At 35.0% G+C, this 10,450-nt stretch overlaps 2 protein-coding genes across 2 annotated transcripts; one reads left to right on the top strand and one right to left on the bottom strand.

Annotated features, from left to right (window-relative positions):
- Positions 1 to 2,977: 2,977 nt before the first annotated feature.
- Positions 2,978 to 4,804, bottom strand: LOC111898726 (haloacid dehalogenase-like hydrolase domain-containing protein Sgpp). The gene is made up of 5 exons (XM_023894597.3): positions 4,514 to 4,804; positions 4,113 to 4,227; positions 3,890 to 4,044; positions 3,408 to 3,669; positions 2,978 to 3,293 (listed from the first exon to the last, which is right to left on the bottom strand). Exons 1-5 carry the CDS (start codon positions 4,645 to 4,647, stop codon positions 3,114 to 3,116), a joined length of 846 nt encoding a protein of 281 aa, XP_023750365.1. The 5' UTR covers positions 4,648 to 4,804; the 3' UTR covers positions 2,978 to 3,113.
- Positions 4,805 to 6,623: 1,819 nt separating this feature from the next.
- On the top strand, positions 6,624 to 9,944 carry LOC111898737 (uncharacterized). The gene is made up of 14 exons (XM_023894609.2): positions 6,624 to 6,807; positions 7,222 to 7,352; positions 7,431 to 7,551; positions 7,665 to 7,729; positions 7,831 to 7,944; positions 8,059 to 8,133; positions 8,208 to 8,246; positions 8,358 to 8,429; positions 8,516 to 8,629; positions 8,723 to 8,794; positions 8,890 to 8,926; positions 9,010 to 9,122; positions 9,197 to 9,403; positions 9,633 to 9,944. The coding sequence occupies exons 1-14, from the start codon at positions 6,723 to 6,725 to the stop codon at positions 9,741 to 9,743; spliced, it is 1,356 nt and encodes a 451-aa protein (XP_023750377.1). The 5' UTR covers positions 6,624 to 6,722; the 3' UTR covers positions 9,744 to 9,944.
- The last annotated feature ends 506 nt before the right edge of the window (positions 9,945 to 10,450 follow it).

Below are 10,450 nucleotides of genomic sequence, written 5' to 3'. Positions count from 1 at the left end.
TGCAGAAAGTGAGGTATCATGATATGTTGCGGGATGATACCAGGGAGTTTGTCAGTATATCAGGGTGCAAGACCCTGAATGATATGATTTCTAGAGCCTGAGAGTAGGAGATCGATTTAGAGCACCTTGGGAATAGGGGCTAGATCAGGTGAATGTAGTGGAGGGTCCCGAGAAGAGACCCAAGACTTCAGATCAACGATGGAGAGGCCAGCATGGCCAGAGTCAGTGCATCACATGCAAGAAACTGCATGATGGGGTTTGTCGTCCCAGGGGTTTGGGTTGCTACAAGTGTGGCAGGGTTGGTCATGTCAGCATGGATTGCCCTCAGGGGACAAGCCCGTTATGTTTTCACTGTAACCAAGTGGGCCAAAAGAAGGTCGACTGTCCGATGTCGAGGGAGGATCAGTGAGTGCATTTACTCCGCCTACCTTGAGGATCACTGGTGGTCGTGAAGGTAGGGTTGGAGCCCCAGCAGAGAGGAGTCGGGCATTGCAGTGTCAGACAGGAAGGCCAGGATTTCAGCAGGCGATGTTGCAGGTATGTTATCTTTTCTTTTCGGTTGTTATCGGTATTCATGTTGTTTGGAATCTTGCATCGATTTGGTGAGCATTATCTTTGGTTTAATTCCCTGTTTATGTTTGGGATATATCTTCTAGAATTGTTATATGTCATTTGTATGTCGTGAATCATTAGTGGGTCCGAAGGGGTTGTATCTTGTTGAGTAGGTTTCAATATGTCCAATTGTTATTTTGGTTCTTAGTCGGGATCGGTTCAGGGGTATGGTGTGGAAGATCTATGGTCAGGATTTAGCGGGTTAGTTCTCCAATATTGTTAGGGTTCAATGGTTATAGATTTTATGCTCGGTTGGTCACTGGGAGTGCCAAGAGAAGGGGTCTATTACTAAGGTTATGGTCTTGTCATCAGTTCCGAGGACTTCAAGATTTGGGTGTTGTATCATAGGAAGTATCTAGAGTTATCAAATTTGTTGGGATTAGAGTGTTCATATGGTCTTCAAGGGTTGTGCGGTCTTTGGGTTTGGCTAGTAATGGAACACTAGCATGGGTAAGCGTAGGTTGTCAGAAGTTCGATCATTGGAGGGTAAGATGGATTGGGAATCCCTCAAGTCTTGTGTGTTGTAAGAGCTTAGTCAAATCAAAGTGGTGGAGGATAGTTTGAGTATTCAGAAGCAGGTGTGAAACTAGAATGAGTTTCACATCCTCGTCGGGGGGGGGGGGGGGGGGGAGGGGAGGGGGAGACGGCCCAAGTGGTCATCTATATTGAGGATTGTGCGAGTTGGGAGTTTGGAAAACTTTCCAACAGTTGGTTAGTACCTTCTTAGTGATGGTTAGCAGGCTTCTAATGGACCCAGGTTGGGAATTACAGTCATGATTTGAGTTCGGTTGGGGTGCTTGGTTGAGTGTATGTTCGAATCTGGATGCGTTCGGATTGATAGATGAGCGGTAAGGCCTAGGGCGGTGGTAATGACAGTTAGTGCGGAGGTGTTGTAAGACTATGGGGTGGCCCATAACATTCACTAGTTGGCAGTTAGAGCAGAGTGTGGTAAGACTGCAAGGTGACCTGTAGCATTCACTAGCTGGCAGTTTATGCGGGAGTGTTGTAAGATTGCAGGGTGGCCTATGGAATTCACTGGTCCCTGTACAGCAATGGAGGGTGTGGCAAATCCTTTAGTCCTTAAAATATTTTCGTTGATTTACGAAGGAACAAAGTCGTGAGCTACCTGTATTTTTAGTCTCTGTTACCTAAATTAACACCTAAATTAACAGGTAGAGATGCCACATAGAAAGATAAAAACTATTTTTACTAGTTTTAAAAGCTAAGTCAGCCAAATAATCAAACTTAAAAGCCGCGTCACTTCATAATTCATCGATGAATCAATATGAAACTAAAAGTCGTTCAGAATTGAGCATTTTATCTGCAATTTTGAGATGACTCTACACTCAAGCTTGAAATTTCCTGAAAACATAGAAAATTATCATCTCTATCATTTTATATGTTTAATCTCGATCAAACAAAGTGATTTTGCAACTATGAAGTACTTAATCTCGGAGACAATAGTACCTTACTTCTAGGCTTAACAATTCCACACTAGAAAAATTGGAAGCAACGTGAGTGAAAGCGTGTCTAAATCTGTTCAATTTTGTAACTCTGAAGTTGATCGAGAAACGTACTCCTTGTGCTCCGTTCTAATCTGTTAAAATTAGAGAAGATGATAAGGTGAAGTTTATTTTGAGTATCGAAGTTACAATTTCAACATTGATAAACCCAATGTTAAGTTTCACTCCTTAATTGATACTAAAATCGAACTTTTGAGAAGCTGTATTGATTTCAGATTTGCATTTCTAGGTTTAAAAACCAGAAACCAGTCCACATTCAAAATGATTTGGATTAGACGTTAGAAGTGTGAAGATTACCAGAGAGAGCAGGAAACCAAAGCCGTATATACACAAGAAAGCCAGCACCATTGGAGAAAAGAATGTGCTCATTTTTGACCTTGGTGCTGTTTTCACCATGGATCTGATGGATGTTAATTGTTGATGATTTAGTGATGCATTTGTGCAAGATGACATGAAGCACTTGGAAGAAGGTGTTTTCGCCATGGAACTGGGTGATGTTGATTGTTGATGATACGTGCAACAACAGGAGGAGACCCAAATGGATTTAAGTGGGAAATGAGAATTTGGGTTGTTTTAAAAGACGGTCTGTAGATGGAAGAGAGAAAGCAATTGGAGAGTATGAAAAAGTGTCGATGATGATAAAGTGGTGAGCAGACAGGGGAAAAAGGGTGAAGAAAGCAAAAAAAGAGAAGATGACTACTATTGGGTATTAACAAATGTCTATGTGGCAAAGGGGTAACCGGGTGATCCCTTCGTTTTGTCCAAAAGGACGTAATCAACCAAACAAAAACAACTTCCTTCCCTCATAAAGCAACAAAAATACGGACCAAATAGACCAACCCTAAAAAGTTCGTAAGGCATTTGTGTCATTTACCCTTTCAATTAATCATGTGTAAAACAAATTGTTCTTCAATGGAGTAACCAACTACTATACAAACTCTTTAATTTTTACACTCTTTTTTATATATTTGACTTGGATCAAAGAGGCAACTTCTCCTTTACTACCCTCTCCAAATTTTCCCACAATTTGGGTTCATTGTAATCCTTGATAACAAGGGTTGCCCCAGCATCAAGTAGCATTTTTTCAGGGTTTCTAGTAGCCATGCCAACTGCCGCCATCCCAGCTCCATTAGCTGCTTTAATCCCAGAAACAGAATCCTTTTCAAGAAAAACAAAACCTCATTATCAACCATATCGTTCAAGATCCAATAAGTTTGAATTTCTTTAACTAAATGCAAAAGAACAAATGCATCTAAGGGCGTAAAACTATACCTCAAACACAAACGTATGATTTGGGGCAACTTTAAGTGCATTTAGAGCTTTGAGGTAAGGATCAGGAAAAGGTTTTGGTCTTGCACATTCTTCAGCTAAAACAATAACTTCAAAGAAATCTTGAAGGTTAAGCATTGAGATTAATAATTCAGCGTTTGATCTTGGGGCGTTTGTTACAGCAGCCCGTTTTAGGCCCAGATCTTCTACCCATTTGCATAAATTTTCAAGCCCGCTTATTGGTTCCAATTGTTCGGCTGCCAATCTGTTTATTCATCATAAAACAATGTTATATTTACACAGTATATGATATGATATAAAATTTAGTACTGTATTTGACATGTATTAACTGAGACACTATATAGTTTGAAAATAATTCAATTCATACAATAGTCATCACATAAATAGGAAGAATATGTTATTGTGTATATTTAAGCTTTAGAAGTAATATGTGTGACCTCAAAAGTCAACGTGAGAGAAATTACCTTCGAAACAAAGCTTCCTTATCAACCATGAAATTCATGGCTTTTTCGAACTCCCAATCTGGGAGAAGAACACGACAAAGCTCTTCGTTATGCTTCCCACTAATGTTATTTATGAAGAAATCCTCATCGATGGGTGATCCGTCATTAAATCCTATCTACCAAATGAAATCAAACGCCCTCTAAGAGATTAAAATCACGAAAATCAAACTGTCAAAGAGACTACCTCTTGTAGCATATCACGAAAGGCGTAGAAATGGAGAGGATCGGAGTCACAGAGAGTTCCATCAATGTCGAAAAGTATTGCTTCGAGAGGAGCGACGAAAGATAAAGAAGAATTGCTGCGTGAAGAATCAACACAGATGCAATCAAGGGTCTATTCATTTCATACTTTCAATTTCTTTTCCCATTTTATGTATTCATAAAAATGAAACATCAAAATCGAACCGAAATGGAACAAAATCATCTAAAATAACACAGCTGCAATTAAATCTTGCCATTTGCGAATGGAAACTATGGGTGATATCAAGAAACTTTAACAATTTCACGAATGAATGTCACTTCCAAGTATATTCATCAATGGATGCTTGTTTTGAGAGATTGGGTGTAATTTGTGAAGAAAAGTACCTGTTGATTGGGTAAGAACTTGATGAAGCGGAGAACCCAAATGGGATTGTTGAAGAAAAATTGGGGAAATATGGCTTCGTTCGTAAAATTGGATTATTGGGGAAGAGATGAAGGGATGTAGCGAGTGCTGGCATCGTTCTTGCCCAAAATGCGAAGCTCCACGCTTTCAATTCACGCAGCTTTTTAGAGCTGTGTTGTTGAGTTGTTCCCTTGTTGTTAGGATACAATTTAGGTGCTGATACGAAGGAATCGTAGCCAACCACGCTATTTTGGATTATACCTTGGATCTTGGGGATTCTTTTCTAATTTCTGCTCTTTCTATTTATGATTCGTTCAATTAAAACAAAATTTTGCACCAATAGAGCGTTTTCTGTTTTACTGTGTTTTAACGACAAAATAAAAATATATTTTATTTTAAAACACAAAAATATATATATTTTTTTGTATCTACGATAATTATTTAACTGTGTATTAGATTATTAGTATTTAAAACTGTATACATAGGCTTAGTAGAAATTTTTTTAATTGACACTATTGATACATCTTTTATCAGGTGATCACCATTAGGGGTGTAAATGAGCCGAGCCGAGCCCGAACCTGACCAAGCTCGAGCTCGGCTTGATTAATTTGAGGAAGCTCGAGCTCGAGCTCGAGCTCGATTCGAGCCTTAAAATGAAGCTCGAGCTCGGCTCATGAACAATTTAGTGGGCTCGCGAGCCTAATCGAGCCTAAACGAGCCTCTATATATATATATATATATATATATATATATATATATATATATATATATATATATATATAGAGAGAGAGAGAGAGAGAGAGAGAGAGAGAGAGAGAGGCTCGTTTAAGCTCGCGAGCCTATTAATTGAAGCTCGGCTCGAGCTCGTTTAGTAAACGAGCCTCATATCTAGGCTCGAGCTCGGCTCGGGCTCGTTTAATTCGATCTTGAGTCGCGCTTTTAACGAGTCGACCCCGAGTAGCTCATGAATAACTCGGCTCACTTACATCCTTAATCACCATAAATATGGGTCAGGACTCATTGTTTGGAATTTAAATACTTCAAACAAAATGGATTCAAATATCACACATATCGACGGTTTTGATTCCTTAACAAAAAAAAAAGTGACTAATTTTAAGTGTCCCTAGTCAATGATGTTCATATATAACACCTTTAGATAGAGATTTAAATTTGAGTCTACGGACGTGTTTGACAAAAGTAGCCGTTAGCTGGAAGTGGGTAGCGGGTAGCTGGTAACAAGTAGCGGGTAATAGGAAACTATAACTTTTATTTGTTATATGAGTGTTTGACAAAAATAGTTTGAAACTTTTGAAATATATAAAATTGCATAAAAGCACAATTGATTAAAAATAAATAAATATATAAATATATTTTTAAGGGTAATTATGAAAATTGATTTAAAAAGTTTAGTAGCGTTTTGTTAAATGCTACATGAAATAGCTTTTAGATTTAAAATGTTTTGTTTAAACTAAAAGCTAAACACTCGTACTACCAAACGAAGTTTTTTGTTTAAACTAAAACGTTTTGTCAAAAGCTAAAAGCTAGAAGCTCTCAAATGTTTCAAAAAGCTCCGTGCCAAACACGCCCTACAATGTGTTAGAACTTGACTAACTTATCAACAAAATCAAATAATTTTAAATTGGGATTTGAATTTGAGTCTTCAATATTATGTGGCATCCCTCAAGAGAACATCCCTTGTTTTTTTAATGAAATTTCATAATAATAATAATAATTATTAATATGTATGACCAAAAATTATATATTTTTAATTGATAGAAACATTTTTGTGTTAATAATTGTGGTTTAACTATGAAATTGGCCATCTTGATAACACACGTATTCGTGTTTGTAATTTGTTTGAAGTTAAATAGCTCATGAAATTCGTTGGCAATGTATATTAATTAATCTTTAACTAATACATACAATTTGTGGAAATATTATTACTTTATATTCTAAAATTCACAATTAATAAAATTATAAAATTATCCGTTTTCAGTTTTGTTTTCTTAATAAAAAATTCAGTAGTTATTTTTTCCTCTTAAAAAAAAAAAAAAACCTTCATTTCCTAACGTTTTTTGTTCTGTCCCACCAAAACACGATGTCCTAAACCCCTCTTAGATTGAAAAAGAACACAAAACCCCTCTGCCGAAATTCACAATATCCAACGACAGTGACAAAGAGAACAAGAGCATGACGAGCGGGAGTTTTACTCTGCTACAGCTATGGCAACTTCCTTACTCCACGTTGTTATTCAATCGCACCAAGCTCTGTAAAGGTTTTTGTTGATTTTCATGTTTGTCTCGGTTTCCGATGCGTTTTCATCGTTTATGCACTATAAACCCTTGTTCGTCAATGTCTGGATTACATTACAGTCTCTCTGTAAAGTAAACTGTTGGATATACGTATATATTTCTGTTACGTGTATATATCTGTGTCGGTTAACTGATATATCTTCATCGTTTAATCACTATAAACCCTAGTTCGTCGATTTCTGAATTAGATACTCCCTCTATGGATGCTAGTAGATAAACATATCCTGTTTGCGTGTATATATAAATACCTTCGTTAGTAACAAAACAATGTGAACTTAGGGACAGAATCAAATTCAACAATTGTTTGAAAAGATGACAACGAGGGAATACGTATCGTATAAGTCAATCTAAGACATTTTTCCCTTGATACCTTGCAGGCTTATACCCATTGCCAAGGATGAAAATTTATCCCCTGTGCTTCAGTAAACAGATGCAGACAACCACCTATGAAGTTGTGAAAGGAAGCTATTTAGAGACATCACAAACCAAACATGAAAACAAAACAAAGGTACTTCTGACTAATACATTGTAAAACTTTAAAAGAAAGCTGTGATATGTACATTAATTTAACATTACTCATTGTTAGGAAACAGCATCTGAGATACTTGATACAGTTGGTGCCTTTCAAAAGCTACCTATGGTGATGCCTTCAGTTGATATTCTGTATTCATCACTAAGAAAGGCCAAGAGAATCGCACCTACAAAGGGTAATTAATCAGCAACCATGATATTTTTAATTAAAAAAAGTATATATAGTTTGCAGTTTAGCACTTGTTTAAATTGATTTTTAACTATAGGCTTTAGTTTGCATGATTCATAGGGATAGCTAATGCTGCTAAGCGTGAGAAAAACAAAGGTGCAAAACAACTTGATGCCCTAATGAAGGTAATTTGAAATCTAGTAATGATCATACAACTACAAGTGTTCAAGTTTCAGATGTTATCTAATTATCTATCATTCTATATTATTTTTTTAATGATTATTAGGAGCTAACATTGCCATTGAGAACGTACAAGGATAATTTCCCAAACAAAAGACAATTACACCCTTATGAACGTTCTCTTATTGAGTTGACTTTAGGAGATGGAAATTATGAAGAGGTTGGTAGAATCCATTATCCAATCAAGTATTTTTCATATGTGATTAGCATAATCATGTAACTGTAGTAACTAATTTATGAATGTTTTATTCAATGTTTTGACTTTTGATTGAAGGTTTTAGGAAAAGTTGATTATCTAAGGAAGAAACTTGTATCAGTTGGAAAAGAACACGCATCACTCTGTGCTCAGGTAACAATTTCTTTTAATCTTTAACTTGTTAACCTGTTTGATTGACATCTGTTATTTGCTATATATCTCAACAGTCAACAACAAAGAGAGAAGCAGAAGAGAGGTTAGTTGAGGTCAGTCACTAAACTACAAGATTTCATTTTTTTTATATTATTATTATTGTTATTATGTTTATGTCTTAAAAGATTTTCATATATTATTATTTACTATAAACTTTTTCACAGGGAATGAGAAAACTTGAAGAAATTTTTCTTTCAGATGGAAAAGCCGTTGATGATTTAATGCAAATAGCCAAGGTTTTGTCATTTAGAAGAATATAATTCAACAATCCATGTTTTTTTTTAATAAAGTTAATAACTTTATACAATATTTTAATTTCTAGACTTTGAGGGCAATGCCAGTTGTTGATCTTGAAATGCCAACACTGTGCCTTGTTGGAGCTCCTAATGTTGGAAAATCATCTTTAGTCCGCATACTCTCAACAGGAAAGCCTGAGGTATTTACAATATTATTTATTTATTCAAGTGTTTTATAAATTTATAATTATATATATATTTACATATCAAATTTCTAAGACACTTTCATGTAGATTTGTAACTACCCTTTTACAACTAGAGGCATTTTAATGGGCCATATTGCTTTAAGCTACCAGAATTTTCAGGTCAGTTTTTTCTTCATTAGCATCTATACATGTAAATTTACTCTTTTACCCTTTTACACATTTAAAAAAATAAACGTTGTATTTTCACATTTTAGGTGACGGATACACCTGGGATCTTGAGGAGACGTGATGGTAACCTACTTTGTGTTTGACTATAATGAAAGAGTTTGACTATTTATTAATTAAATATATTTTTTTTATTAAAATTTTGTTAGAGGACAGGAATAATTTGGAAAAATTAACACTTGCTGTGTTGTCTCATCTACCTACTGCTGTATTATTTGTTCATGATTTAACCGGAGAATGTGGGACATCTCCTTCAGATCAGGTATGACACTGTGGCTTCTTTTAATTTTTTTTTAAATGTTTAATCTTATGTTGTTTATTTTAAATAAATTGCAGTTTTTAATTTACCAAGAAATAAAAGAAAGATTCAGTGAGCATCTTTGGATTGATGTTGTCTCCAAATGTGATCTTTTGGAAGAATCTCCAGTTCTTTATGTTACAGAAAATGCTGAGGATGATAATGATGAATTATTAAAATACCGAAAAGTGGGACCCGATGGAGCACTTCGTGTGTCTGTAACAAATGAAGTTGGACTCAATGAGGTTTAGAATCTGACAACCATTTTTTTGGGTGCTTTAATTAATATATTATTACTTTGGAATTATTTTCCTGTTTTAGCATATAATTATTGTGACTTCTTCTAGAGTTGCTAAATATTTTCCTAGGGTCTATTTGGTTTAATTCAACCTTTGTAAATATTATTGGTCTTGAAGATTATATAAATAAAATTACAACTATATCATTCCATATTTTTGTTGTGGTGGTTTTCAGTTGAAGAATAGAGTGCATGAGGTGTTGGTATCTCAATCAGCAAGACTCAACATTCAGAAACCTGAGGGCATTATGGACAACATTTCTTCTCCACGGAAAACTTTCATCTAATATTTTCTAGGTTAATCTGCTTTTCAATATTGAAAAAGGATATGGACAACAATAGTGTTTTCATCTGTTTTTATTATTTAAATTAGTAAACATCATGTAACTTGGTCCTATTAAGTTATTATTGTTTTTGCAAGTTTTTTTTATTCATGTACCGATGTAATTGATTTATTTTATTTATATTTCGATATAAATTTTGTTCCATTGTGGCTGGTATTACAAAAGACATGTATATTTAATGGAATAGAGTAGAATTTGACATATATTTGGCATGCTGGAGATGACTTTTTAAATTTTATTTAGTGTATAATATGTTTTTGTAACATCAATGTAAAGAGGAAATCCTAGAGTAAAAGTCAATTTAACAAAAGGTATTGCTAGTTTCCATGGGGTTTCATTTTTTTTAATAGTTTTTCACTCTAGGGTATTTTTACAATTTTTTCACAAAAAGGACATTTACTAAATTCTTAAGAGTGAAAGTTAAATCAACAAAAGGGTGGTATAATGATTGAATCATTTTTGAATCAAAAGAGATTAAACATTTTTGAATTATAATATCTAAACTTATAAGACTCAAGGGTGTAGTTCTTCCTCTCCACATCTTATTTTTATTCTAGTGTCGATGATCATGTCATCTTTTCATTTCTATTCCTTACTTAATCATATGGTTCTCTATAAAGTAAGTCGTGACTTGGTAGCAATCTCAAGTC

This window comes from Lactuca sativa, chromosome 4 (genome assembly GCF_002870075.4).
Source record: "Lactuca sativa cultivar Salinas chromosome 4, Lsat_Salinas_v11, whole genome shotgun sequence".
Lineage (NCBI taxonomy): Eukaryota > Viridiplantae > Streptophyta > Magnoliopsida > Asterales > Asteraceae > Lactuca > Lactuca sativa.
This window is presented reverse-complemented; position numbering and strand designations above follow the sequence as displayed.